This window comes from Paraphaeosphaeria sporulosa (assembly GCF_001642045.1).
Source record: "Paraphaeosphaeria sporulosa strain AP3s5-JAC2a unplaced genomic scaffold CC84scaffold_9, whole genome shotgun sequence".
Lineage (NCBI taxonomy): Eukaryota > Fungi > Ascomycota > Dothideomycetes > Pleosporales > Didymosphaeriaceae > Paraphaeosphaeria > Paraphaeosphaeria sporulosa.
The window spans coordinates 1,412,228-1,436,345 of record NW_017253368.1 but is presented as its reverse complement, the minus strand read 5'-3'; the positions used below and the strand labels follow the sequence as shown (position 1 = coordinate 1,436,345).

The 24,118-nt window shown below is 52.6% G+C and overlaps 10 protein-coding genes across 10 annotated transcripts; 4 read left to right on the top strand and 6 right to left on the bottom strand.

The window, feature by feature from the left end:
• Positions 1-41: 41 nt before the first annotated feature.
• Positions 42-1,233, bottom strand: CC84DRAFT_1167459 (uncharacterized protein). The gene has a single exon (XM_018179182.1). It carries the CDS (start codon positions 951-953, stop codon positions 222-224), a length of 732 nt encoding a protein of 243 aa, XP_018032770.1. The 5' UTR covers positions 954-1,233; the 3' UTR covers positions 42-221.
• Positions 1,234-1,279: 46 nt separating this feature from the next.
• CC84DRAFT_1018847 (uncharacterized protein) lies at positions 1,280-3,163 on the top strand. The gene is made up of 2 exons (XM_018173372.1): positions 1,280-2,922; positions 2,984-3,163. The coding sequence occupies exon 1, from the start codon at positions 1,606-1,608 to the stop codon at positions 2,908-2,910; it is 1,305 nt and encodes a 434-aa protein (XP_018032769.1). The 5' UTR covers positions 1,280-1,605; the 3' UTR covers positions 2,911-2,922; positions 2,984-3,163.
• CC84DRAFT_1019044 (general substrate transporter) lies at positions 2,984-5,386 on the bottom strand. Its single transcript, XM_018173373.1, has 3 exons — positions 4,783-5,386; positions 4,398-4,557; positions 2,984-4,330 (listed from the first exon to the last, which is right to left on the bottom strand). The coding sequence occupies exons 1-3, from the start codon at positions 4,964-4,966 to the stop codon at positions 3,058-3,060; spliced, it is 1,617 nt and encodes a 538-aa protein (XP_018032768.1). The 5' UTR covers positions 4,967-5,386; the 3' UTR covers positions 2,984-3,057.
• Positions 5,387-5,878: 492 nt separating this feature from the next.
• Positions 5,879-7,269, bottom strand: CC84DRAFT_1189627 (GroES-like protein; the record flags this gene model as incomplete). Its single annotated transcript, XM_018181067.1, has 5 exons — positions 5,879-6,082; positions 6,141-6,778; positions 6,829-6,956; positions 7,019-7,203; positions 7,255-7,269. 5 exons carry the CDS (start codon positions 7,267-7,269, stop codon positions 5,879-5,881), a joined length of 1,170 nt encoding a protein of 389 aa, XP_018032767.1.
• Positions 7,270-7,812: 543 nt separating this feature from the next.
• On the top strand, positions 7,813-10,225 carry CC84DRAFT_1220727 (transketolase; the record flags this gene model as incomplete). The annotated part of the gene is made up of 4 exons (XM_018183194.1): positions 7,813-8,015; positions 8,141-8,250; positions 8,302-9,305; positions 9,359-10,225. The coding sequence occupies 4 exons, from the start codon at positions 7,813-7,815 to the stop codon at positions 10,223-10,225; spliced, it is 2,184 nt and encodes a 727-aa protein (XP_018032766.1).
• A 398-nt stretch (positions 10,226-10,623) lies between these two features.
• Positions 10,624-12,070, top strand: CC84DRAFT_1098694 (uncharacterized protein; the record flags this gene model as incomplete). Its single annotated transcript, XM_018174782.1, has 2 exons — positions 10,624-10,936; positions 10,995-12,070. 2 exons carry the CDS (start codon positions 10,624-10,626, stop codon positions 12,068-12,070), a joined length of 1,389 nt encoding a protein of 462 aa, XP_018032765.1.
• Positions 12,071-12,136: 66 nt separating this feature from the next.
• On the bottom strand, positions 12,137-14,608 carry CC84DRAFT_1018573 (uncharacterized protein). Its single transcript, XM_018173371.1, has 5 exons — positions 14,390-14,608; positions 14,205-14,341; positions 13,634-14,125; positions 13,141-13,525; positions 12,137-12,891 (listed from the first exon to the last, which is right to left on the bottom strand). The coding sequence occupies exons 1-5, from the start codon at positions 14,493-14,495 to the stop codon at positions 12,203-12,205; spliced, it is 1,809 nt and encodes a 602-aa protein (XP_018032764.1). The 5' UTR covers positions 14,496-14,608; the 3' UTR covers positions 12,137-12,202.
• A 369-nt stretch (positions 14,609-14,977) lies between these two features.
• CC84DRAFT_1198538 (Aldo/keto reductase) lies at positions 14,978-16,414 on the top strand (the record flags this gene model as incomplete). Its single annotated transcript, XM_018181571.1, has 8 exons — positions 14,978-15,048; positions 15,104-15,271; positions 15,343-15,415; positions 15,533-15,559; positions 15,590-15,803; positions 15,884-15,950; positions 15,999-16,199; positions 16,238-16,414. The coding sequence occupies 8 exons, from the start codon at positions 14,978-14,980 to the stop codon at positions 16,263-16,265; spliced, it is 849 nt and encodes a 282-aa protein (XP_018032763.1). The 3' UTR covers positions 16,266-16,414.
• Positions 16,415-18,942: 2,528 nt separating this feature from the next.
• Positions 18,943-20,614, bottom strand: CC84DRAFT_1167450 (uncharacterized protein). The gene is made up of 3 exons (XM_018179181.1): positions 20,001-20,614; positions 19,692-19,892; positions 18,943-19,639 (listed from the first exon to the last, which is right to left on the bottom strand). Exons 1-3 carry the CDS (start codon positions 20,187-20,189, stop codon positions 19,106-19,108), a joined length of 924 nt encoding a protein of 307 aa, XP_018032762.1. The 5' UTR covers positions 20,190-20,614; the 3' UTR covers positions 18,943-19,105.
• Positions 20,615-21,335: 721 nt separating this feature from the next.
• Positions 21,336-22,478, bottom strand: CC84DRAFT_1099045 (uncharacterized protein; the record flags this gene model as incomplete). Its single annotated transcript, XM_018174799.1, has 7 exons — positions 21,336-21,666; positions 21,713-21,818; positions 21,865-21,994; positions 22,047-22,137; positions 22,188-22,265; positions 22,314-22,356; positions 22,406-22,478. Coding segments are annotated over 7 exons (852 nt in total), but the record flags the coding sequence as incomplete, so codon positions are not given.
• Between the last annotated feature and the right edge of the window lie 1,640 nt (positions 22,479-24,118).

Below are 24,118 nucleotides of genomic sequence, written 5' to 3'. Positions count from 1 at the left end.
ATTTCTTTGACACCATTCCCAGAACATTCCATCACATCCTTCGCATGTTTATTCTTCACGAGTTCAAATGTACGTCTACAACACAAGATCATCGGGTTACAGGTTTCGAAATGAACTTTAACGAAGCTTCACTCCTCAGAGTCGGATGAGAGCGCAACATCCTCTCCATCATGTACAAGAACACCAAACACTTGATCCAAAACATCCAGCAGTTGAACCTGTTACGATTTAGCCAAGTACAATACCATAGCTCGAGGATAATTTCTTACCTTAGTTGCCCATTCGACAAATTGCTCCCTTGTCACAGCTCCCTCGCCTCCAAACCCCACAACCGCCGCAGGATCTCCCCACCGCAGTGGAAACGCCGTCGCGAGCTCTCGCAACGGTTCCAATTTCTTTACTGGCAGACTCTCCGGCACCTCTACATCCCTCGCTGGTGCCAGCCGTTCCGCTAACGGCCTAAAGTCATCCAGAAGTTGGCGCCTAATGATACCCTTTGCCCACGTTCGCCACGGGTACTCCACTCTACTCACAACATCTAGAACGTCGTCCTGTGTTGGGACTCCGATAGGAGAACATGCTAGAGCCGAGTAGATGAACCTGAGTCGCTCTTTCTCCGAGTGCGTCCGTATCTCGTAGTCATCTCCTACCTGGCATGCTTGCCTGAAGGGTAAGCTGGCGTGGTCTGTCAGAAGCAGGACTGCTCGGAGCAGGGCGTCTCTTGTGAGCATGACTGGGTTTGTGAATGGGAAGTGCGCGTGCGAGGTGATCAGAGCTTCCAGGGCTGGAATTGCGCCGATCACAGCATTGTGCTTCTCGGCCTGGTGCTGAACCTGGACTAGACGGTCGGTAACTGAGTGCATCTCTATTTCTTCATTGGGGGATTTGGCAAAAGCTGCCATGTCTACGTTGAACTGTTCAATTTGAGCGCGCTTGATGACAGCCCCGTGCATGTCTTGGTTTCCCTCTGTGAGGGTGGCTAGGAAGAGGGTTCGTATGTCGTCTGCCCAGGGTCATGATTAGCTCTGTGTATGTCTAAGCAGGCTCACTTCTTACCGACTGTGGCACTCTTCTCCCATTGTTCAAACTCGACTTTCTTTTCAGCGTTCACTGCGGGCCTCTTGCGTTCTTCCCGCCAGAATCGGTACAAGCCAAGTATAAAGGACATCGCTGTGAATAGCAGATGGAGAGTAGGTAGTGCTGTAGGGATTTAGTCTAAGTAGGCTGCATGCGATTATGACAGAAATAATCAAGGTCGGGAATCCACGTTGCGTTCATGAGCATCCAAACTATGCTGAGGAGGTTACATGATGCCTAGAACGATTCTCGGACAATGCGAGACACTACGGGGCGGAAGGCGCAGCCGGGCGTGGGCGCAGCTCTAGCGAGATTTCTCGCGCGACTTTTCTCAGCACTGCTTGACGACCTTGACACGACTTTCTTATCGAACAATGGGCACTTCTCTGTGTCTTGATCTACCCTTCTAGTGCTGCTTCACCCCGCAGCCGGATTGGTCGGGCGCTGACGCTCAGTCAGCGTGGACCAAGTTTCAATGGGGCCAAAGCGCAGCCATGCTTCTGCCCATCGTGTCAAACAGCATTCTTAATGACGACTAGAACCCAAGCAAGAGCATGTCTTCACGTGCAGAATATGGAAAGAGTCTACCGAAGGGCCTGCAAGGCGTGCACAGCAACCAAACGTCGCTGCACGAAAGAGATACCGTCATGTCTTCGCTGTACGACCAAGGGTCTCAGTTGCTCCTACCCTGCGACCCGCCAGATTGAATCATCTAGTCTTGAGACTATCACGGGTTTACAAGAAACCATCGCGCCCCTCGATGTAGATCAAGACTACCTGTTTCTCGACGTCGACTTCAACAGCGTGGAAAGCATTCTACCCACGTCCGACCTCTATATCATGCCATTTGAGGACCCATATGTGAGCAATGAGCTTACCCCTGCGTCCGACAAACTCTGGTTCGTTACGAATGACTCCTGGCACATTGGACATCTGGGCCCAGGTCATGGACTGGAGTACATCGGCGAAGAGTCGCTCGAAGTATATGTGGCAACCGTCCAGGGGTGGTTCCGACAGTGGACTACAGATAATACTTGCCCTCTAATACACCGACAGCTATATCAGAAGCACATGCCGCGCTGCATCCAAGACGCATTCACAGCGCTCAACTCGTACCTCAACAAGACCCCCGCCACACAAAAAGTCGTCCTCCAGATCATCGAGGACCGTGCCAGGGATCTCATATATTCATACGCCACGCAAGGCCCGGTGGTTTTGCCTCTCCTCGAACACCTTGCCCGCGTCCAAGCCCTTCTCACATACAAGCTCATCTGCCTCTTCGATGGCGATATCCGCCTGCGCGCCCGCGCGGAAGCACACGAACTCACCCTCACATCTTGGGACTCGCTTCTCTGGCAGAGAACAACCGAAGAAATGACCGCCGGAAACCTACCCTCTCTTTCTCCGTACCCGCCTGTTCCCCTGACGCCGTGGAAAGCATGGTGCGTCGTCGAAAGCATACGCCGGACATGTCTTACTGTTCGCATCCTGCAATCAGTGTATGCGACGATGAGGGATGGGGCGGCGGCATGTCCGGGGGGTGTGGTGTGTACGTTTGGGGCCGGGCTGTGGGAAGCAGGGAATGAGCGGGAGTGGAGGCAGAGGGCGAATGGAAAGAGAATGTTTATGCAGAGTCTGAGCGTACGAGAATGGCTTGGAAATGAGGACCCGGGAAGCGTAGATGAGTTTGGACACGCGGTTCTGCTGGTAACATGTGGATTGGAGCGCAAGGGGAATTGGACGGATAATGGGAGTGCTTCAAGACGAATTAGGGAAGCTGGAGCAGGTCACAGGTCACCAACCGATGAGTTCAGTCGACGATACACAACGTGAGTGGCAAAGATGGTAGATGCTTCCAAGAACATACTTGTAACTAGAGGTAGACATTATGCTAACATACTAACAGTCGTGTACTCGTCACATGAATACAATATGCTATCATGCTCACTCGCACACGCTCCGCATCGAAATTCACTCCCTTTACAACCCCTCCTTCTCCTTAACAGCCTCACCCATCGCCTGCGCATCAGTGCGATAATTCTTAAACTTCCTCGCTGGCACTCTCTTAATGAACATCTCGTCGAGCTCCTCATACGTCCGTCCTGCCGTCTCAGGCTGGTAAAACCACAGATACACCAAACACAACACCGCCAGCCCCCCAAAGATAAATCCCAGCTTGCCCCCCAAGTTGAGCTTGTCGGGATTAAACAAGTACGGTAGGACAAACGACCACATGGTGTTCAGCGCGTTCTGCAGCGCCAATCCGAGCCCAATGGTCTTAATGCGCAGCCGCGACGTGGATACTTCGCACAGTATGGTGTACGCCGTCGCTCCGATGGTCACGTTGTACCACCAGCAGTAGAGCAGGATCATGCTGACGGCGGCCTTGGAGCCAGCGGGCGTGCCCGGAACGGCGCAGCCCGCCATGACGAAGAGGATGACGGTGAGCACGGCGAGTCCGTAGAAGGTGAGGTTGCGGCGCCCGACGCGGTCGATGAGATACCACGACATGACGTTTCCGATCAGCGAGATTACCTGCTGCACGATCTGCAGCTTGAACGACATCGCCGTGGAAAAGCCCGCAAGCTGCATGTAGTACGTGGAGTAGCTGGCGGCGAAGGCAATGCCTGAGAGCGCCTGAATGGACAGCGGCGCAACAGATATCATCGTGCGGCGAAGGTTGGACTTGCGGAAGCACTCGAGGTAAGTCACGCCCTCTGTTTCGCGCTTCACTTCTTCGAGCGTGTTGGTGATGAGGGCGAGCTTCTTCTTGCCTTCAAGTCCGCTGTGCCCGAGGCTGTGCAGCGCCTTGAGCGCGCGCTCCGGGCGGTCCTTGCTGACGAGCCACCAGGGGCTCTCGGGCATGAAGAACACGAGGGCGGCGGCTACGGCGGCGAAGCCGTACTGCGCGCAGAAGACGGCGCGGTAGGCCCAGCGGTTATTGTAGGTACCAGTCGAGTTGACGATGAGGGCGACGGTGAGGGGGCCGAAGGTGTAGGCGAGGGCGGTCAAGCATGTTAACATGCCGCGGAGTGCCAGGGGTGTAATCTCGCCGATATAGGTCACGGTGACTGAGGCGAGAGCGCCGGTGGCGAAGCCGTTGAGAAACTTGCCCCCGAAGAAGAGCTCGTTGGTGGTGGCTACGAATTCCATGGTGATTGCTGCGAAACTTACGACTAGGCATAGCATGATCACTGGCCGGCGACCGAGCCAATCTGCAAGTTGACCGCATCCCAAGGCGCCAACAACTGCGCTGGAAGGCGTCAGAACCATCCACTGAACAGAAAACTTCGCACTGCAGGGAATGAATGGGGACTTACGAAGCCACTGGAGCTCCCTGGAAGGCGGCCTGCCACTTTGCATCGAGCACATAGGCAGTGTTTCCATCTGCATCGATGTATGGGTTCCCAAAATCTTTCCTGAACTCTGGAATACTGATGACGTTGCCTGCAGCTTGGTTTTCAAAGCTGACCAGTAAGACTAAAAACGCGGACCAAAGGTCAGTGGACTGGTAGGCAGAAGGATGTTTGGGTAGAAGTAGGTGTCGTGGCGCCCCTGCAGTGCCTGGGCAAGAGTTTGAGTACTCTGTCTTACCCCAGGAGCAGCAGCACAGCACTTGAAGTTTTCAACTCGCACTTTAACATCTGAAAGCTTCAGATATGCTGCTGCGCTGGCACACCCACTCCGTAGCGCGGTATTACTTACCACACCAAACAGCATAGAAGCACCAAAGACATGCCCAGGGATATTTGCGAAACGAAGCAAGTTTGCCGGTCTCATGGTCTTCCTGGTTGGCCAGGTGTCCCAGCTGAGCAGTCTCCGTAGCAGTGGGTGCAAGCTTCTCGACGAAGTTCTCGTTAACCTCAACGGCGGAGGGTTTTTCTGCCATCGTGATGGGACGTGGGGACAACAAAGAAACAGCGGCCTTGAGGATGGCTGAGGACAAGAGATCAGACGTAGATGTGCACCCAGAACTGCGGTCCCGAGTTCCAGCGCTGTGGGTCACCAAAACGTGGGGATACTCGCTCCCTTAAGTATCTGGAGAAGATATGCGGGCCTCCGCATGGAGGTGATGCATCGTACCATGCACCGCGCGCGTGGTCTGCCCCAGCTCCAGGACAGATCAGGGATGCTTGCGCGCTTGCGAGACTTTTCCCCAGATCTGGCGGTGCGACGAGGTCTGTGTTTCGGACCGGTTCGAGATGGCGCTGGCCTTAACAGAGACTAGACCGATTAAGCGGCAGCGCCGACTTGATGACCCCCCGATGCAAAGCCGATTCGTTGCAGTGAGGACGACATTGCCGATGTTTTGCCGTTTGCGTCGTATGCGATCCGTGGAGGACTCTATTCGGGTCTCAGAAGCGCTGGCACGAATCGTGTGGCATCGAGGATTTGCCTACGCGTGGCATTGAGTGCACGATGTTTATTGAATGTGGAGAGCATGTGGACCAAGCTGGTCTCGAACAATGCTCCGCATTAATAGAACGAGTTCTCAAAGGCGCTAAGGTAGGTGTTGGGGTTCTCGAGGCTAGTAGTCTGATTTGACCGAGATGAATAGATGATGTGTAAGTGAGACAGGAGAACCACAGTTTCCAACCTGCTGTTCCTTCACATATTGAACGACAACCGCTGGCAACGAATTCGTCGGGTTTGCAGAAAGTTTTTTGGGGGATTAAGCTAGTGAAATTCTATGTGGTATTGTTCGAGTAACATGCTGAAAGGTCTGATTCATGGTCTTGGACTTCTCATATCAATGCCGCTGGCAGTATTGGCATAAATCCTTCCAAGGAATAATTCAAACTCAAAACACGTTCTCTTTATCGTCAATAATTTGTACTTTGATGCTGCCATTGCTCAAGTCTCCACATGTATGCAGTGCATCCAGCGCCTGCTCCAAGGGGTATGTGTGCGAGACGAGGGGCTTGAGGTCTAGGATACCGCCACCGAGACACTGCAGGCCCGCTGGCCAGGTATCGCGGTAGCGGTTGATGAATTTGAGATCAATCTGCCATTTTTAGTACCCTTCATAAAAGGTAGCCATTGTTACTCAACGCGCGACGTACCTCGGCGAGCGACAGGTGCATGAATGGAAGGTTGTTCATTATCTCGCGACCCACGCCAATGACCATTACAGTACCACCTCTTCTTGCTGTGTAGCATGCTGTGATGACGCTATTCTCCACACCGGTACATTCCAATACAACTTCCGGAGCGCCGTACTCGCCTACGTGCTCGAAGTTGAACAGCCTTCTGATCTCTTTCGAGTTTTCCTCGGCACTCAAGTTCTTTCGGATCTGATACGTGATAGCTGAAGGCACGAACTTCTTCGCAAACTCCAATCTACTGGGTTCCAGGTCTGTGATAACGATCGGATGCGCACCACTCGCTCGCGCAGCTGCTAGGGCGATAAGTCCAATCGGACCTGCACCACACACAACAGCCCCGCGGCCCAGAGACAGTCCTGCAGTATTAATTCCGTGCATGACAACGGAAAGAGGTTCGAGGAGCGCGCCCTCCGAAAAGGAAATGTGGTCGGGAATCTTGTGACACCATTTCGCAGGATGACACTTGTAGCGTTGAATGGTTCCGTCGTAGGGGTATACACCAGCGAATTGAACGTCTTCGCAGAGATTGTAGCGACCGTCCATGCAGAGGAAGCATACGCCGCAAGGAACACCGGGCTCGACAGCTACGCGATCGCCTAGACGACAGTCAACAATACTGGCTCCTAGCCGAAAAGCGCATCATTACCTGGTTGTAGATTGGTGACGCCCTCTCCACACTGTAGGACAATTCCTGCAGCCTCGTGTCCCAATATGCAATCGCCCTCAACGACCAACGATCCTATCCTACCATGTCTCCAGAAGTGAATATCCGATCTAGAGCTGTGTCAGTCGATCTACCCTGGCGCCAATGAACCGACAAAACTGTATTGACATACCCGCAGACACCGGTAGCCTTGATGTGTAGGAGGACCTCTCCAATGCCTGGAGCATACACGGGCGCTTCCACCTGCTTCAAGTTGTGATCGGCTGTCACTTGTAGCGAAGGATTTGGTAAAGGCGTCGAGATCGTAGTCTTTTTAGGTTTTACGACGCCATTCGCGTTGACGCCGTTCGTTGTCGTCTATCGTAGCCTATTAGTCTTCGAGAACGGCCAAGTTGCGGAACAACTTACAACGGAGGGGGACATTATAGCCGTTCAATAGTGCTCCTGCGTGCAAGGGTGCGGCGTGATTCAGAATCTAGAGTAAAGACCGCGAAATATGATCAAGTCGAGATGAAGTCAAAGGTCAAGAAGGAAAATACGCGTGTTACGCGTGTACGTATCTGCAAGAAGAGTTCGTCAACGCGCGTGGAAATTTTGCCAGGTCACACTGTCGCGCCTCTCGACGAACGGACCGCGATAGAACGGTGGCGGTCCGCGGGGTATGGAGACGATCCCCACCAACGCATAGGCTGTATCGGAGGAGCATACCTAAGCCATATGATTGGTCGGTAGGGTGGCTACGGTTACCACTTCGGGGAGCGGCGCCTAACACTGCCGCTTTTGGCACAGCCCATCCAGCCGCAAACTCGGGATTTCCTGAAAGAGTCATTCCATTACAGAGGGGGTCCAACAGACATTCAAGTCTTGTAAACATCCGCTGAAGCAGTTCCAGACTCTTTTTTCTTTGCGACTCTCTTCTCAATTTTTACTCGCTTTGAACGTCCACTTCTTTACGAAGACCGAACAATGCATCTTGCCGACGGAGCTCCGCAGGTCAATGGCAAGAGCCAGACTGAGTATGGCCAAAATGTGACCGTAGCGTTAAAGAAAGAAGAGCAGCTTGAGAAATCTTCTGTCCAAAAGCTGTCCAAAGAACAAGACATTGTACTGAAAACGTTTCGCTTGTTAATCGCCGATCTATGTCAGCAATTCAAAGGAGGACACCCTGGGTATGTGCATTTACCAGAATTTGCATCGCATTGGGTGCAGACCAAACTCGTGCACTGTTTCGAAGGGCTCAAGGCTGTCTTGTAACCAGTGTGGACAAAATAAGGACGACGCTGACTTTCAGCAGCGGTGCGATCGGTATGGCAGCGATTGGTGTTGCGTTGTGGAAATATGTCATGCGCTACGCACCTCATACGCCCACATATTTCAATCGTGATCGATTTGTGTTGTCAAACGGTAAGAAAATCTCACATGAAAAGGACAGTTGAAAGTGCTAATGACGGAAAGGCCACACATGTTTGTTCCAATACACATTCCTGCACCTCACAGGCTATAAAGCCATGACGTTCGAGCAGCTGAAGTCCTATCACTCGGATCGCATCGATGCCCTGTGCCCCGGGCACCCAGAGATCGAACACGAAGGTATCGAAGTCACAACCGGACCGCTTGGTCAAGGGGTTGCCAACGCTGTTGGCCTCGCGATGGCAACGAAGAATCTCCAGGCTACCTACAACAAGCCCGACTTCGATGTAGTTTCAAACCACACCTGGTGTATGATTGGCGATGCTTGCTTACAAGAAGGAGTTGCGCTCGAGGCGATTTCTTTCGCAGGTCACCTAAAGTTGAACAATCTGACCATCATCTACGACAACAACCAGATCACCTGCGATGGGAGTGTTGATTTGACCAACACAGAAGACGTGAACGCCAAGATGAGGGCTTGCGGCTGGGATGTAATTGATATTGAGGACGGCTGCTTCGATATTGAGGGCCTGGTAGAAGCATTGAACAAGGCGCGAGCAGCGACCGATAAGCCGACTTTCATCAACGTTCGGACCGTCATTGGCCTCGGCAGCGCTGTTGCCGGCAACGCAGTAGCACACGGCGCCGCTTTCGGTGAAGACGATGTTGCAAACATGAAGAAGATGTACGGCTTTGATCCTCAGAGTTCCTTCGTTGTCGGCGAGGAAGTGCGAAACTTCTTCGAAGATCTCCCGGCAAGGGGAGAGGAGTTTGTCCGATCCTGGGAGAAGAAGGTGCAAGCGTACGAAGAGAAGTACCCTGAACTCGCCGCAGACTTCCGCAGGCGTGTCGAGGGTCGCCTGCCAGAGAATTGGAAGGAGCTGATTCCGGCTAAGGAAGCTTTCCCAGAAAAGGCCACTGCTACCCGAGCGTCCTCTGGGCTCGTCTTCAATCCCATTGCTCAAGCTTGTAACAACTTCATGGTTGGCACAGCTGATCTTTCGCCTTCCGTTAACATGATATGGAAGGGCAAGGTTGATTTTCAACACGTAAGTGGTATTATTGTTAAACCGCAGGTGGTATGCAGACTAACATAACGCAGCCCGACTTGAAAACCACGTGCGGCATCACGGGCAACTACAGCGGCCGATACATCCACTATGGCGTGCGCGAACATGCTATGGCGGCAATCAGCAATGGATTAGCTGCATTCGCCCCCAACACATTTGTTCCAATTACCTCCTCGTTCTTCATGTTCTACTTGTATGCTGCCCCAGCAGTCCGTATGGGAGCGTTACAACACTTGCAGGTCATCCACGCAGCCACGCACGATTCAATCGGAATGGGTGAAGATGGCCCAACCCATCAACCGATCGAGTTGGCCAATCTCTACAGAGCTATGCCTAACCTCCTCTACATTCGACCAGGTGACAGTGAAGAGACAGCCGGTGCGTGGATAACGGCCATCGAGGCGAAGCACACATCGACCATTATTTCTACTTCCCGCCACACGCTGCCACAACTGCCTCAGACAAGGCGAGACGGTGTATCGAAGGGTGCATACGTTCTGGAAGAAGTTGAAGACGCTGATGTCACACTCATTGGCGTAGGTGCGGAGCTTTGCTTTGCCGTTGACGTGGCGAAGGAGCTCAAGAGTAAAGGAATTAAGGCACGCTTGATCAGCTTCCCTTGCTGGAGACTATTCGAAGCTCAGTCGCTCGAGTACAAACGGAAAACATTGAGGAAGCACCGTGTTCCTGCCGTTGTCATCGAGCCGTATGCGCCTAACGGATGGGAGCGATACGCTAATGCTGCGATCTGTGTGAAACGTTTTGGTCACAGCCTACCGGGCAAGGCAGCCTATAAGTTCTTTGGTTTTGAGGTTGGCACTATGACGGCCAAGATTAGCGAATATCTCAATAACATCAAGGCTGATGACATCCTACGCCAGGAGTTTGTTGAGCTATGAAGCAACTTGTCCAGAGTAGAGTATTGTGGCATTTCTGGGCGTTCAATTTCCTGGGCCGTGCATGTATCTAGAACATATGTTAATGAATAGTCACGAATCATATTGTTAAAGTGATCAGCACCCATTTTATGCTGCTGATGGATGTTGAGATGGCATGATCGAGCGACGTGACAGCGAAGCGAAGAGCCAAGGGCTGGGGCGGCCTAGATCTTAGGGCGTGATAGATCACGTGGCTCGCTAAATTCCAAATGCAGGTGTATTTCCCCACCCGTTGGATCCCCTGCATCTTCCCCAGCATTTCTGTTTTCGCAACATGCCCTTTGTGTCCGAACAGCATGGCAGAGGAGCGTCCGGAAAAGCGAAGACGGACTGCCGATGAGTCTGCGCCGGACGAGTTCATGGCTACGTTCTTGCCCACTCCAACTACCGAAAGCCAATTCCATGGACTGGAGAACATCGACCCATTTCTGTCGCCTGCAACAAGCTGGGGTATCGATGAGTTCGCGCACGATCCCATTTATCTGGCATCACAAGAAGAACTACGCGAACTGTTATTCACCACCGCCCGCTCTGCAGCGCCAACACGTGCGGGTACTCCTGTCGAGGATGACGATATCAGTGGCGAACCGTCATTTAACTTCAGCGTCAAGCAAATTCTGGCCAAAGGTAGACGGGTCCAGTATCTGAAAAATTATATCTCTGCAGTAGCGCGTACGTATATCTCAAACTGAGATTCAATCCGTCACACTGACTGCGTCTGTACCGCTAGCCTGGCTGGATATGTTCGACAGCAACCGCGCCTTTGCCATCCAACTGCCTGCGTTGGCCAAAGAATCATGCCCACTTCTATTTGCTATACTAGCCATTGGGGCTCGCCAACTAGAACGGAAAGAAAAAACACAATCGTCGTTCGATAGCCTCGAGTTATACCAGGAGGCGATTCGGCTTCTCACCCCATTGCTCCAGGCCAGAGACACTCACGTCATTGCTGCATGTGTCGTCCTATGCTGTCTAGAAATGTTCTCGGCAAGCGCGCAAGATTGGCGAAGCCATCTAGAAGGCTGCGCAGCCGTGTTCGACGCATTCGGCGTCAATGGGTTCAGCGGAGATGTTCTCCAGGCTGTGTTCTGGTGCTATGCAAGGATGGACGTGTGTGGTGCTCTCATCTCAGATGGCGCCGAAAGCACCTTGCTCAAACCTAAGAAATGGCTGCCTCCGAACGTCTCGGAAGAACTCGCTGAGTCAATGTTTTGCAACGCATCTTCCGCAGACATGTACGCAAACTACGCAGTGTACTTGTGCGCAAAGGCATGCGAACTCATCTCTGAGCGTAACAGATTCGTCGAGCTCGGCGAAGACAATGGCTGCAACACAGAAAGCTTCTCTGATAGATGGTTCAAACTATGGGATCAGCTCAGCCGTTGGAGCGCCAATCGGCCAAGAGAGATTTCGCCGGTTTTCACTACCGCTTCCCTCCCATTTCCGAAAGAATTCTTCGCCCACTGGGCAGCTATATCTTCAAACCAGCTTTACCACACTGCATGTGTGCTTCTGTTGTCTGCAAGCCCGAAGAACAAAGCATTGTTGGTACCCTCGCCCACTACTTCCATTCTCTGGCACGCCAAACGGATATGTGGCATCTCTCTAGCAAATCCTCATGAAGGATGCCTCAACAACGCCATTCAGCCACTCTGGATCGCGGGTCGCCTTCTAAGTCATAGCTCTGAACAGACACTAGTCGTCAAAACTATCCGCCATATTGAGGCCTTGACAGGGTGGACAGCTTGCTGGCGTGCTCGAGATCTTGAGCAATTCTATGGGCACAAGACTCGAGGCGTTGTATAATCAGGGTTGCCGGTCGATGATACAGCATCTGGAAAGAAGTCTGGCTATGATGTGGCACCCCAGGGTGGCTTATACACAGGCCGATTGTACCCAGAATTCTGTACAAGTACTGTAGCCACGACGGTCCGCTGCTCACCAGCCATTTGCCTGCTGCCATTCGACTGCGAGTTGTTCCACATGTTGCGAGATGTTCCATCCTGTAAGCTGCTGGACATTCTCTAACGTGCTCAAGATTGCCTTGTGCTGGCTCTGATGAGTGACCGTCTTCGCAGCTACGAGAAATGAGGCTACAAGACTTGGATCCCAACAATCCCAGCGATCGTTACTGAGAGAGATCCCGCAAACTCGATGAGCGTGCCAAAGAGCGGACATGGAGGGAGACTGAGAATGCGGTCGATCCATGAATCGCGGCTTGTTCTGCAGTAGAAGCAGCATGCCGGTGTGGTAGAGCTGATTAGCCAGCACAGTTGCTCCACTAGAGAATACGAGCGTTGGAAATCCATCTTCGGAAGTGGGAGCGTCCCTTGGGTACAGTTCGATGATGGGCTGAAAATCGAGGGGTCTGTGTTTATACCAACGTTCGAACCCGGCGACCAGAGTCTTCCACAATTCAACACGATTCAGCCCATACTGCTGCTGCAACCATCTATCTTCATCTCCGCGACTAAAAACTGTTGCATCGATGCACAAAGCTACAGCGTCGTGAGCATATCGGGCCACGCGTTCCGCATCTCCGGCAGAAACATATTCCGAAGCCGAGATAGATGCGGTTGGTAGAGGTATCCTCACTGTACCATGGCTCATCAGGGCTACACTCAATTCTGCAGACAATAGTCAGTTTATTAATGGACGTTGAGCCGGATCATGACTAAAAGGAATCTAGGAGCGATCGAGCGCGAAGCGACTCTTCGGTCCAACTCGGAACAATGTCCACAGCGGCCGAAGGTCCGAAGATCGGCCTCGCAATACCCTCTATATCGTACACATTGGGGATTAAAGTGCGGCATATATCAATCGAAGCTTGACACAGGGGTTCTGCCTGAATGCTGCAAAGCTGATGTAGCACTTACGAAGTTTTGCGATCAACCAAAAGGTTGCAGGCGCCAAAGGCCCATTCTTCCCACTTGGGTCTCGGTTAATTTCAAATAGCAGCGGTTCGAGCGCGTGTTGTGTATCCCAGACGCTATTCTGGTCATTCCAGAACTCTGACAGACTCGTGACCACGGCCTTCACTGTCACAAAGGCGTCTAACAAAGCTTCCTGTATTTTGTCTCCAGGTGGGTCCTTTGATCTTTTTATGGGCGTGAGCATGTTCCCTGAAACACCCTGTAACTTTTGACGAGCACCAATAGAAGCTTCTGCAAGAGCCAATATTTCAAGCTGGATTGGTGATGATGTGTTGGACAATTGGAGCACCTCGCAGCCGAAGCATTGCTTCATATCGCAAATATCCAACTAAACAGAGGATCAGTCAGCTAATTTTACGAACGGCGATATCTCAGTGCCAAATTTGAGTACTCAGCATTGCCTAGATATACGCAACCAGGTGGGGTTTAGACTTACCCAGGGCGCAATCTTGTATCGATAGTGTGTGAAATACTCCAGAATACGCTCATCTGTCATCTGGGGAGCCTCAATGGAAGGGATTGCGCTCACGGAAGGCCAAGATCGCAAGCTCGGGCTCTCTTGGTATTCTCCAACAACAATCGAGGCCGGCTCTGTGTGGAAATGATCAATGGCGACGCTATTTCGATTGGGTAGCACTGCATGGCCTGGCTCGGTAAAGTGCATCCTCGCAGAGTCGACTTCAGATACCCCAGTAGCATCCCCTCCATTATTCCCGCTTCCGAGTGCTAGTAGGCCATGCAAGGCGTACTCATAACGTTCCGCGGATGGGCTTTGAATTGGAGTGACTTGCGAAGCAGTTGTGCTCCGATCGTTCTGCGGCTTTTGTGATTGCCGGGGTTGCGTACTCACGGGATCCTTGGGGTTTGATTCTCCCCCGGTTTGTTCGGTTTCTTTCGGACCAGTGTTCTCTTCGTGTTGCGAGACGAACTTCTGGTGGTCAGTTTAAAATATAGGTCACCAGCTCATGGATGGCGCAAGCGCTGTGCATAACCGCGGGTTGACTGACCTGCACTTCCTTATAGCCTGCTTTGGTCGGCACTTCTGGGGTAAAATTATGCTTTCCTAGTATCTGGAATGCAGCTGCGTATTTACACTCGAACCCCTTTAATATGCAATTTTGGCATCTTGGCTTACCCTCGTCGCCTTCTTTACATCAGCCAAATAGTACTTAATCTCTGCGACATTACTTACATTTGCGGCGGCGCGTACGGCAGGTCAAGCAGCCCGTGCGAGATCTCTTCTGGCGGGACTTCGCTGAAGCGTCCGTAGGCTCCTCCGTCTGTCCCGCGATGTCCATGTGGCTATGGGCCGACAGCCTGGTGGTTATCGTAGTCGCTTCAAGGCTATGAATGATGAGTGCTCACTCTTCTGTCTGGGGAAATCATAGCCGCTACCGGCATGACTTCGGAGCTTCAACAAGGGGGAACCGCCACAGAATGCGGGGTCAATTTTGGAACCTCGACTTCTGCATCAGATTGCCTGAAGGAAAGTACCTATGTCCTGAGGCCGAAAGTGAATTTGATTCATCGCGCACCGGTATGATCTTTGCAAAGACCAAGTGGTGTTCTAATTGGACGTATCAGCCTCCATTCCAGAGCATGACCTAATCGGGTAATGTTAGGAGTCCGCCAATGAAAGCTAGCAGTGCTATGCAGAGTCTCCCCAAATGCCATGGGAACTCTCTTCTGGTTTCCCTGAAACCAAAATTTCTCCTCGTTATGTTCTACTTCCGAACCTGAATAGCCTTTACGAGTCTTCCGACAAACGACTTCTTCAAGCATGTCCAGAATTCAGCTCGCCTCTGGCCATGAGATGCCTCCATGGGGTTCGGACTACGGAAGGTTCCCAAGGTTACTGCTGCTGGCACTGTGTACAATGTGAGACACCATAGGCACTTTTTTCAAGCCCGCAAGTGGCTACCAACACGCGTCAGGCAATCAAGTTCGGCTACCGAATCTTTGACGGTGCATACGACTACCAGAATGAGAAAGAAGCAGGCGAGGGTATCCACCGTGCTATCAAGGACAGACTAGTCAATCGTGAAGACATCCTCGTCATCACCAAGCCATGGAAGTACGTAACATTTTGCTACTATTTTTACCAAGAGCCTTTGCCAGTGATCTTTACGCTGACGGTACGCCTAGCAGCTACCACAGCGAGGAGTATGCGCTCCCGATGATGACGGCACAGAATGAGGCATGGGGTCTTGATACATTGGTATTTTCCGTATGCACTTCCCGGTCGCACTTGAGTACGTCGGCCTAGAGGTGAAGTGATATCCTGTGAGTGAACCCGGCCTTTTGCATACCAAGAACAACTGATCTTGAACCAAAGGGCTGGCGTATGGAGGATGGAAAGACCGTTAAGTCTACTAAGGTCTGCATCCGCTAGACTTGGGAGCAACTTGAAGCAGCTGTGGACAAGGGCATCGCCAAGTCCATAGGTATGTCGAATTTCCAGGCTCAGTTTCTTTATGAAGTCCAGACGTACGTAAAGCACCCAATTTACTCGCTCCAAATCGAACACCACTCGTATCTTGTCCAGGAGGAACTTGTTCGCATGGCTCAGACACACAACATTGCCATCACTGCATATTCTTCGTTTGGTCCCCAACGCTTTCTCGAGCTGCCGCCGGCGTTTAGGCAGAGCACAAACGATGTTGGTCGCTGGTTGATGCGAAGTCAGTAAAGAGCATCGCGAGCAAGCACAACAAGACCCCAGCGCAGGTGCTCCTTCGATGGTCAACACAGCGGTAGAAATCCATTGCTTTTTTCGTGCACCAGCAAATAACTGTGCATAGGAACATCGCCGTCATGCTCAAGTCAAAAAATCAAAGCCCCCTTGCTCAGAACCTCGATGCTACCAGCTTCGACCTTTCGCAGGCCGAGCTAGATTCCATCTCAGCGCTCGATAAGGGCCTCCGTTTCAACGACCTGGGTCACTATCTTCCCAGCCACCCTCTTCACATCTTTGCGCAAGCATTCTCAAACATTGAGCCATTGTTGCGCTTTCATAGAAACGCGTCCTTACGTAATATAGACCAAATATGCTTTTCGTGAAGCTGTAGATGAATTTGGGTATCTCATGCGTTGCGTTCGAGTAATGAAGAATTGCAAAGTAGGGTTTATGAAGTTTTCATTGGGCACAAGTTTGTTCCAGTAAGTTGTTTACGCCACGAAAAGTGATATAGAGTTAGCTTCTTGAGGGATCGCATGGACAAGACTTGACAGATGCACAGCAATTAAAGATGTTATCGGAGACCGATTCCGGCTGTGACTCCGAGTCAATATTGCATTCGCGAGCTTTATTATTCTTTTCTTGGTCACAAGTGTTATACTCTACCTAGGTAATGAAATCGCAAGGCGGGACTACGAGTGCAGTGGAGATGATGGGCCGGCACAGCCACATTCATTGGCGGAAAAGCACGGGGGCTGGAAGCGCCACCTTCGCCAAAACCCTTTCATACCTAACTGTGGTGACCAGGCTTGATTTCTTCCAGCCAAACAGTTTCTATAGATAGCTGATAAATTGCAGGTGCCACGCTACGGTACAACCGCATTCGTACGAGAGTCTAGCTGCCTAGAGCAAATAGGCAGTAGTGCGGCACGGCGATGTGTACCAATTGACACATATCAGCTTGCACACCTCTGTCAATTCCCACCCATAGAGTTTCTCAACAAACATGGCGCAACTTCTCCATCTGCCCGCTGAAACGCTCCAAGAAATCTTTGAGCATATCGCCCTAGATTATCGCCCGCTCGCCGACCTCAAGGCGCTCTGTCATACTTGCAAAGCAATATGCAACATTGCTCAACCCATGATATACCGCCATTTCATCTTCAACCGCAAGGAGAACTGGTCAGAGAAAGAAGTTGGTCACAAGCTCCTCCGCTTTGCAGATACGCTGGCGCGGCGACCAGAGCTGAGGAAGAGCGTTAAAGAATTGCAGCTCGATCTCGAAGCTGATGACGATCTCGCAGAAAATACAGGATGTTTTGTCTCGCCGGACTTTGACCTTGGTGGCTTGCGGAGTGCGGCGCCGCAGTACTTTAGCTCGAACAAGAAACGCGGCATGTGGGGAGAAAACAAAACGATTCAAGTGTTCCCGCATGTCGAAGCAATCCTATCTATTCTCCCGCGGCTGGAGCTGCTGAGATTGAGAGTTGGTGCCCGGTACGGCCTGAGGAACCCGTCTCTAGGTTTTGGTCCCGAGTCAGCACAATATCTTGCAAACGTGAAAGAGCTGGTGCTGTGTGGCCCGACTGGCTTCAACAGTGAGCCGGCGAAGTTCGATATGATCATGCGGCTGATCGTCTCTTTGCCACAACTCAAGAAGCTGCACCTGAAAAACTTCGACATAGCCGGGATCTTCCGAAAGCAAGAAGACCGAGAAAGCGCACAGTGGCACGTTACCGAAGGAACAATGGGCATCGAAGACCTCTGCATCCGCAGCTGCCCTATGACAAACGAGATTTTACAGCGCATCATCAGATCCTGTCGCCGCCTGGTCAAGTTCAATTTCAAAACCTGGAGCGATATCGACTATGAGAAACGCCGACGTTTCTGGCGCAAAGAGCTCGACGTCGAGGCTCTACATGCTGTGCTGTCCCTGCATAAAGCCTCCCTGGAAGAGCTGTCGCTCAACTGCATCAACGTCTTCGAAAAAATGAACGATTACAGCCCCGTACAAAGACTCCCAGCGTACCCTTCTTTCCTCGGATTCTCCCGCGTCAAAATGCTCAAAATCGAGTATCGCCGCATGCGGTATGAGCATCTGCCACCCAACATCACCCACTTGTATTTGTGCGACTGCCGCGACGTCCAAGACGATGCTGAAGTCGAAGCCTGGAAAGCCATCAAGCGAACATCCTGCCCGGATATCGAGAAGGTCGAGATCATGTGTACGGATCAGTGCCGCGCGATACAGTACCAGCTCAAGTACATGCACTTCCAGTGGGGATGTTGGACTGAGCACACGCGGGAATGGTATAAAGACGGGTTCGAGCTCAAGGTCTGGTTCAAAGATTTTATTGACGGGACATATCACTTTTCGCAGGCAAGTCTGACGCACTAGGTTTGATCGGGGTGGACTGACACTGTCTAGGGAACAGATGATACGGGTGATATCGATTCAAACGGGGAGAAAATTAGGGATGACGATGAAGAAGAAGAGGAGGAGGATGAGGACGGAGATGAGGGAGATGGTGGCGACGGCGAAGATATGGACGAGAGCAGAGACAATGACAACATTGGAGTCAACGATGACGAGACAAGCCCCTCTCACCAACAGCGAGCCACTAGCAATGAACCGCGAGTCGAGGACGCCAACGACGCAGACAGCCCCCAGAACGACGACCAAATTCGTCCGCGATCGCCCATATCCACTGCCGAGTCCAGCCACACCTTCGACTGGGTCGACGACCTACTGAGCGACTTCGATGAAATGGACATGGACATCGACGACGCACACTCCATCCCTTCGAACGGCACCTTCGAATGGGTCAACGAGCTGATCTCCGAAGCAGAAGATGAAGAAGAAGAAGACTACCCGCCCAAGGCGGTGGACATGCGTGCCGTTTTACTTGCGGGGGAGGACCAGGACGATGGGTGGAGGGGCGGGGAATGGAGGGCGCCAAAGAAGGTTGGTTTTGCGCAGGGAAAGGGAAAGGGAAGGAAGGAGTGGGGGGTTTTGGGGCGGAGGACGGATTGTGAGGACAGTGTGGAGTAGTAGCAGAGAAAACGGTCTTCATTTCATCGGCAAGTGTACTGAAAACCCTGTAGTAACACATTATGCTCACTTTGCAGTCTTGACGGGAGCTACAAAGTCCAGCCAGTACTTCAGTCTCCACGGCAGAATTCTGCGTCTAGGTTCAATGCAATCCCACCCGTCTATGCTAGCACCTCGAGTCACGCATCAACAAGCAAATTCCTCCTCAGCGCCATCAACTCCTCATCCCCCAGCCCACAAACCCCCCTCATGTAACTTTCCTCACTTCCCCACTTTCCCCTCAACATCTCCAATGCACCCAGCATACTCTCCTTCTTCGCGCCCAACATTCTTAGCGCTGCCTTCCTGCCTTCGTCCTCCCCCTGCCCAGCCAAATGCTCTCGCCGATACCGCTCAAACGCCGGACTCGCCATCAACCTCGGCAGGACCGTGTCGTAAATGTGCGACAGACCGGGCTCGGTGAGTTGGTACTCGTCAGCGATCTGGGCGTCGGGGACGCCGAGGAAGCTGAGGAGCAGGCCGAAGAAGATGCCGGTGCGGTCTTTGCCGGCGGTGCAGTGGATGAGGGCGCCTATGGCCTTTGGCTCGGGCTCTGCACTGGATGGGGAGAGATTGGCAAGATACAGCAAGATGGTCTGGAAGGCGGGGCCGCCGTCGGTGAGGATGTCGCGGTAGGCGGAGACGAAGCCTTCGGTGGATCTGTCGAGGTATTTCTGTTTTCACCGGGTCAATTCTCTGTCCACGGAAAGCAAGGAGGGGACATACCATATAGCGCTCCGCCAGCTTCTCAGGGCTATAATCCGCCTCCTTGAACACAGGCACCCACGTCCTATCCACGCCCGCGCTGTGCAGCGTGGCCTCCCAGCCCTGCACCACGTCTTCTGCGTCCTTGCCTTCCTCGTTGGTGATGCCGGCCCAGCCTCGGTCTACTTCTTGCTTGCTGCGGAGGTCGAAGACATGGGCGACCTGGTGGATGTCAATATACCGACACAATAAACAGCGGCGCTTCTACACAATCTCCTCCAGCCCACTTCCTCCATGACCGAAGACGGCCGCAACACACGCCAAACTCACCCCAATCTCATTGACCCTCCTCCACCCCTCCCCATCAACCTTGCTAACCTCGGCACTGCGAAACAGCACTCCAGGCCGAACGCTCTTCCCGTCCTGCGTCTTCAGCCCGCCACACGCAAGCGCCGCGTCCCGTAAATTGTTCAGATTCGGGACATCGTAGAAGGGCGGGGATGGGAGTCCTGTTGCCATTTTCTGGTTGAGCGGTGCTGGCTGACGGACCGATGCAGGCGAGGAAGCGCGCTATGCCCGCGGCCCGCTTCGAATCCTTACCAAGGCAGAGGCAAAGTGTACCCCTCAGATACTGCACTCGCACGGGACGCCTGGTGTGGGGGAGAGAGCAGACGAAGGAAGTAGTCTGTCTGCAGGCGCGATGCGGTGAGACCGAGCGAGCGACGTGTGCTGTGCTGTGCGGTGCAGTGCTGTGCTGCGCTGAGTCGTGAAGCGTCGTGGGGTCCGAGGTCAAGACAACAAGGAACGGCTGCAGGGTGCGCAAGCGTCAGGCACGGGATCGGACGATGCCAGAGGCCGCGGTATGGGTCTGGTCTTCTGCGGTCTTCTGCAGCCGCGCTTCGGGACGAGGCAGCTTGCTTCGTATCGCCTGCGCGTTGCGGTAGTGCCCCGCTGCGACTCTCCCACGCGCCCGAACCACCGCACTCGCCATTGATCAATGGCATTGCGAGAACAACGCTCACCTGCATTCATCACAGGCACCCGAGACCCTGAAATGGGAAATGTAGATTGGAGAGCGAGATGCGCTAGAGCACCCAGGTATAGAACAGGACAGAGAAAAGCCACCCGTTTTGTGTAGCAAAAGCCCAGATGCCAAACCCCACTGCGATCGCCTTGAAAACCAACATCAACCCCAGAACACCCATGTGTCCAAGTAAGCACCTTGTCCGTAGCGCAATGTCATCAACGTGGCCAAGAGCCGATGTGAAATCCCATCCAACGCCACGATCCGCAAAGGAAGTGAAGAAGACTGCCGTGCAATGGACCGTATCGCAAATGTGAGTGAAATTGAATTTTCGTCGCTTTTGGAAAGAGGAGGTCTTAGAAAGTAAAGCTGTCTGTTGTTACAACATAGTGAAGAGAACGCTTAGTATTTCAGTACTTTTTGTCAAGAAATGACCGAGAGCGAGATGCTTCTCGTTAACGGCCGAAAAGAAGATGGCTTGCAGAATGGACTAAGTGTAGTATGCGGCCGATCGATGTCAGCACGGCTGGTAGAAGTCGACTCGGCATGCTATGAGAGCCTGCGTACTGCAGCCAGAGGCAGATGCAGATGCAGGAGCAAGCACGATGGAGCTCATTGAATAGAACGTCCGGAAAATTTTGTCATCTGCTCGCGGTGACCGCTTTTTCGGGTGCTCCCAGGGTCTGTTCATGCAATTGAGCACTGTTGGTTTTCGTATTCGTGGGCTCCTCAGTGGAGACCTTCTCTTGTGTCCTAGGGAGGCACTTCTTCGGGACGGCTGGTTCCTCGGGGTGGGCTGCCTCCACGTCGGCGACTGTTTCCAGGGATGCTTTCCGGGACAGCTTCTTCGACGGATTCGCATCAACGTATTCGTCGTATGTCATGCCTAGCTTCTTTGCTTCGTGCCGAATGTGTCGTACGCGCCAGAGCCATATAGCCTGGGACGCAACGATTCCCGTTTCGAGTGTCATGCTGGGACTGTCAGTATGCTCTTCGAAGATGCTGAAAAGCCACTCACGCAACTATGTACATGGATCCACCGAGCGCATCGAAGGTATGCTGTGCTACCAGTGCCATTAGGGAGAAGAAGGCGCCCGAATAATCAATTAGAAGGAACCAGAAGTCTACACTTGTAAGCCAAGTTCCAGGTAGGAGATACAGATATCGTACCAATACCAATTACGCGACCTTGTCGTTTGGCCAGCTCGAAGTACGGCATGACTAGACCCAAGCATTGCATGACCGAAGCCAGGATAGCCATCATCATCATAGGCCATTCGACTCCTTTGTAGTACGGTATCTTCGATCGTCAATATGGAAACCATTGGATGATTCGAAGGATCGGAACGTACGCGGAGCGTAAGGATAAGAATTGCTTCTGATGCAGCGAAAGCAACCATCATGCCCACAGTAGCTACCGTTGCAGTCCATGCTCTCCATTTGCTGTGCCCTGTCAGGAACTCGAACTTGGCACGTGAAAGTGAGCTACTCACTTTCCATAGTAGAGAGTCTGGCCCCATGCAATAAGGGTGAGACCGCCGAAACACTGCGGTTGTAGTTGAAGTGCCAGACTGAATTTCTAGCATCTGTCAGCACACACGATGCTGTGGAGTGTGGACAAACTTGCCTGGACTATGGCATAGACCCCAAACGGTACAGCGCCTATTATAATCAACTCGTTGTTGCAAGACCATAGGGTATGATGGCGTACATGAAGCCCACAGCATCAACATAGTACCGGGTAGCCCGTCGGTGTTCTTCCGACGCCAGTTGTGCCATATTCTACGGTTTATGAGCCTTTGTTCAGGCACCCGGTGTGTAATCTTACTGTGGAAGTATCTATGATGAGTTAGTCTTGCACGACTGTCGTAATCGGAGGCTCGACACTTACTTGAACACACCAGCAACTGGAACAGGCAAGGAGTTGTCAGTGTCAGAGTTTCGCAGGTGTCGTCGATACTGGCTTACACTTCGGAACATTAGCCTACATTCAATCGTGTTCCGAGGAGAATCACCAACCTGTCCCGATGGTCTAGAATCACAAAAAGGGTTGTCAGTGTCAACGCGCTCGTTGTAGATAAAGGCGTATCTCACCCCAAGAATATCTGCTGCCTGTGCATGGAGTTAGTGCAACGCACCACCAAGAAACTCGGGAGATACGCACCGGTGGTATGGATTCTTGTGGTTTCGTCATGATGATCGTCCTCAGGTCAAACGTGGAAGAAGGTATGGACAGGGAAACCAAGCAAGAAGAGACTATCAAGAAGCTAAGAACAGGAAAGCAGATAGTTCAGGAACGAGCGACCAAAAGGCGGGTGGAGACAGGGCTGTTGGCTTTATGGTGCAGGCGTAGATGGCACTAGATGCTGTTATGGCTGTACGACAAGCTGCACCACTATGACATCTAAGGCCACGATGACAGCAGACAGGGGCACGGTGGGCCTAGCCAAACGTACGAACAACATTGAATGCAGAAATCGAACCCAGTTTCCCCACCAGCAAGCGGAGATCGCATAACACAGCTGCCCTAGGCAACTGAGCTCTTGGCGTGCTTCCGAAAGGCCATACGAACGTGGTGTGTCGCAAGTGACGGCCTAGAGGAGGCGTATTTTCCTAGCCCACCGCGAGAGTCGCGTGCAAACTATGGAAGGCATCGGACGCGCGCACGGTCGAGAAGCTGTGCATTGGGGGAGATCCACAGTTCACTGAGTTCAGACAGGACCCCCTGGTCCCGTTTTCGCGGTCGAGGTACACTCGACAGGCATGGCGTGCTCCTAGTGGTAAGTGGCTGAGGTAGCGAGGAAATGGACATTCACCTGCCTAGCCGATCTGCGCTTCCGATTGGTGAGCATGTCGACGGCAGTGGGCGCATCCAGTTCCGGCTGGCCACCTTGTCGCGGTTCTCCATGCATACGAGTGAAGCCAGTTCACAGACTACATCGCGGAAGCCGTGCCTCGCCTCCCCGATTACTGCCCGCATGAGGAACACGCAGGATGCGGCTTGAACAGGGGTAGCTGCGAGCAGCCATCGATTGACGCCCACTTGAAGAGGAAAGGATGACGGACTGCCAATGGACATCCTTGTACGGCGAGCTCAAAAGGTAAGCCTTCTCTGGCGCCGCAAGCGTCCTCAGCCGACCGGTTTGCGTGGCGTCAGGGAATCGCCTCCATTACATCGCAAGCTGAGCTCTGGTAATTCGAGAGTCATTTTCATCAGCTGATGCAGAGCACCTGCACGTCTTGTGAGTGAAAATTCGGAGCAGAAATGACTGCTGCGGTGCGGCTGTGACACGCCGATAGTGTACACCGGGACACGAGACCGGTGACACAGCAGTACCCACGGTGTCACACCTGGTATCCCAGAGCCGCGCCGGTGGAGCCAACCTCCCAGGGATCGGCGCATAGGTTCGTTGCTGAAGCCGTC